Raw genomic sequence first — 2,977 nt, 5'->3', positions numbered from 1 at the left:
GAAATTAATAATAAATATTGCACATGAGTAAACAATAAAATATTAAATTGATTGGTCCGCATACTTATTATAATAATGCTTTAGTCCCTAAATTTTAGTTTTTAATAATCTAGTCCATCTACTTTCCACTTCGTAACAATTTAATACTTGCTTTAGGATGTAACAATTTATTCATTGCAATCTAGAATTTGTAACTACTGGGAAAAATGATAAGATAAAAGATTATGTTTTTTACATATGTAGATCGATACACTTAGTAGGACCAAATGTGTTTACAAATTATAAAGACTGCAGTCAAATCTAATTGAAAACTCAAATTATATGGTTTGGGAGGCAACTTGAATATCAAACTTACTTCCACTCTTGATAGACAATAGAGTTTTGACAAAATTTGTAGCTTCGAACCTTTCTGGATGGCCTTTAATTGGAAGTTGCTTCAGATGTTGGGTGTTCATGTTGTACGAAACCACGCGTCCATCCTTTGCTTCCATAAGAAGTTCATCACAGTTGTGCACAAACAACAATGGTATTTCGACACCTGAAATAGGACCAATTCTCATTAACATGGACCATGAAACCTCACCCTTTTGATTATTCTCCATCGCCCACATGTCAAACATTTTCTCCTCCCCATCTACTGGATAATGTAAAATAACAATTGACCCCTTCCAAACACCAAGGCTTCTATAATCATCATCGAATCTCCTAAAAGTATCTGGCACTGGAATCAGTTGGAAGACCTCTTGACTCATGTCGAAGGTTTGGATAACTTCACTATTCTCCATTCTGTACGAATGCTCAGCCCACCAATAATATATGCCTTCGTAAAACGTCTCAAATGAAGGAGCCCAATATACAGAAACACTTTGATGACTTTTTACTTCTCTCCAATGCCCTGTGCTCAAACTGTACACTTCTGCTTTAGAAGGGTAGCAAAAAGGGCCTTCCCAATAATCCACAACTCTTACCACCTTGAAATCCATCGACACTGAATCGTATCCAAACCCCACCGCATTCGTAGAAGAATCAAATCCATCTGGCTCTAGTGGTCTTTCTTTTAGAAGAATAATCGATGGTGGAAGTTGATAAAACTCCCTTGTAGCTGGATTGCACAAGAAGATTTCGGTGCGGTTTTCAGACAAACATACTATGCCGTGAGAATGACCCTTGAAATCCATAGCTACAGAGTTCTCAAACAATGGTACATCAATGTCCACAGTAGATCCACTGTCATCAACATCGTTGTTGGAAAGTGTGAGAAAGGACAATATGTTTTGTTTCGTCTCAGAGTCCCTCGACACTAGACTCTTTAAAAGAACAGTGGGGGGTGCATTGGGAAGGTTTTGTTGTTGCACAGAAAACATCAAGTGTTTGACTGCAAATTCAGGATCCTCGATGAGATCATACCACGACTTGCTAACAGCTTTGAATCGCATGAGACACTCCGGTGAGAGCCGCAATAAAATCTCAATCATCACTTCGTCCGGTAGACAACCCAACGTAATATAATCCATTATAGACTTCCTTGATGGTTCGCTATTTCCTCAACATTAATTTATCTCTTCTCACTTTCTAACTCTTTACACATTTTTCTCCCTGCTACACTATAATTATCCACAACTTTCTCTCGCTTTGTTCTCCCCACAACTCTCACATTTCTCTCCCTCTTTATCGTGATTGAAAACTATTTTTATCTTTTAGTTTAACTTATTATTGGTATGTTTATACATTGGCTAAAAATATATCAAATAATCTATGATATTTTATTTAATTCTCAATTTTATCATTGTTCTTATAAAATTCTAAACTTCATACGTAATGTATCGAGCATTCTTAATTATGTCATGGTGCTAACAAAAATGATAGGCAACATCTTCTTAAATAATAAATTATTAAAAATATTATTTAATTATTATTTTTTTTAAATAAAACGCATTAGTTTCAATTGTTTATTCTTCTTTACATTATTTTTTAGTAATTAATTTTACATTAATGTATGAGAAGACTTCTCGTACAAATTTTACCAAAGCGAGAATAGTTCAGCGGTAATTGACACATACCTCCAACCAAGAGGTTGTGAGTTTGAAAAAACTTTCCGTCAATGAATACTATGCTTTACGAATGCTGTACATAATATTTATTTTGTATTTTCTTTTATATTTAATGCTTTGTCTAATTTTTTAATATTTTTGTTTGTTACATTTTAAATATATATGAAAACTTTACATTTAAATATATATGAAAACTTTACATTTAAATATATATATATATATATATATATATATATTACACTCCATCTCCATCTATCATAATATAGTTTGTATTATAATTATAATTTAAATTCATCAATTATTAATAAATTAATTATAAAATTTAAGATTGAAATAATATAATATAATACCTTTTAAGAGGAAAAAAAACGCAGTTTCATTCAAACATTTACCTCTTACATCTTCAGCCCATCTTATTTTATTATATATTGACTATGATGTGACTGGCAAAATATTAAATGATAGTATACAAATCACAATTGAAATTTTGCAAAATTATTATATTCTTTATGTTGAGAAACAAAAATAAATTAATAAATATAATAAAAAGAAAAACAGGATGAATAAATTGCTGCTTTTTAAAATTTTAAAGCTAGCCACAATAATCAGCCATTCATATTCTTCTCGTCAAACTTCAATCGCCGAAAACTTTAGATTTTGGACTCATTAAAACTCGAGCAACCCAACGATCATTCACTTTTGGTTGAAATCATGGTGTCAAACTTCAGTGTACGAAAGCTTTAGGTTTTGGACTCAGTCAAACTCGAGCGACCAATGATGGTTCAATTTTGGTTAAAATCATGGAGTCAAACTCGAGTGGACAAAAACTTTTGGTTTTGGACTCATTAAAATTCGAGAAACTCAAAGATGGATAAAGTTTGGTTCAAATAATGGCGTCAAACTCGAGTGGACGAAAACTTTCGATT

The 2,977-nt window shown here is 32.1% G+C and overlaps 1 protein-coding gene across 1 annotated transcript; it reads right to left on the bottom strand.

Moving 5' to 3' along the window:
- Positions 1-297: 297 nt before the first annotated feature.
- On the bottom strand, positions 298-1,514 carry LOC111025464 (F-box protein CPR1-like). The gene has a single exon (XM_022303326.2). It carries the CDS (start codon positions 1,512-1,514, stop codon positions 318-320), a length of 1,197 nt encoding a protein of 398 aa, XP_022159018.1. The 3' UTR covers positions 298-317.
- Between the last annotated feature and the right edge of the window lie 1,463 nt (positions 1,515-2,977).

The sequence above is a fragment of the Momordica charantia genome (assembly GCF_013281855.1).
Source record: "Momordica charantia cultivar OHB3-1 chromosome 7 unlocalized genomic scaffold, Mcharantia_2.0 BLBB01000007.1, whole genome shotgun sequence".
Classification (NCBI taxonomy): domain Eukaryota; kingdom Viridiplantae; phylum Streptophyta; class Magnoliopsida; order Cucurbitales; family Cucurbitaceae; genus Momordica; species Momordica charantia.
The sequence above is the reverse complement of the archived record's forward strand: the minus strand, read 5'-3'. Positions and strand labels throughout refer to the sequence as shown.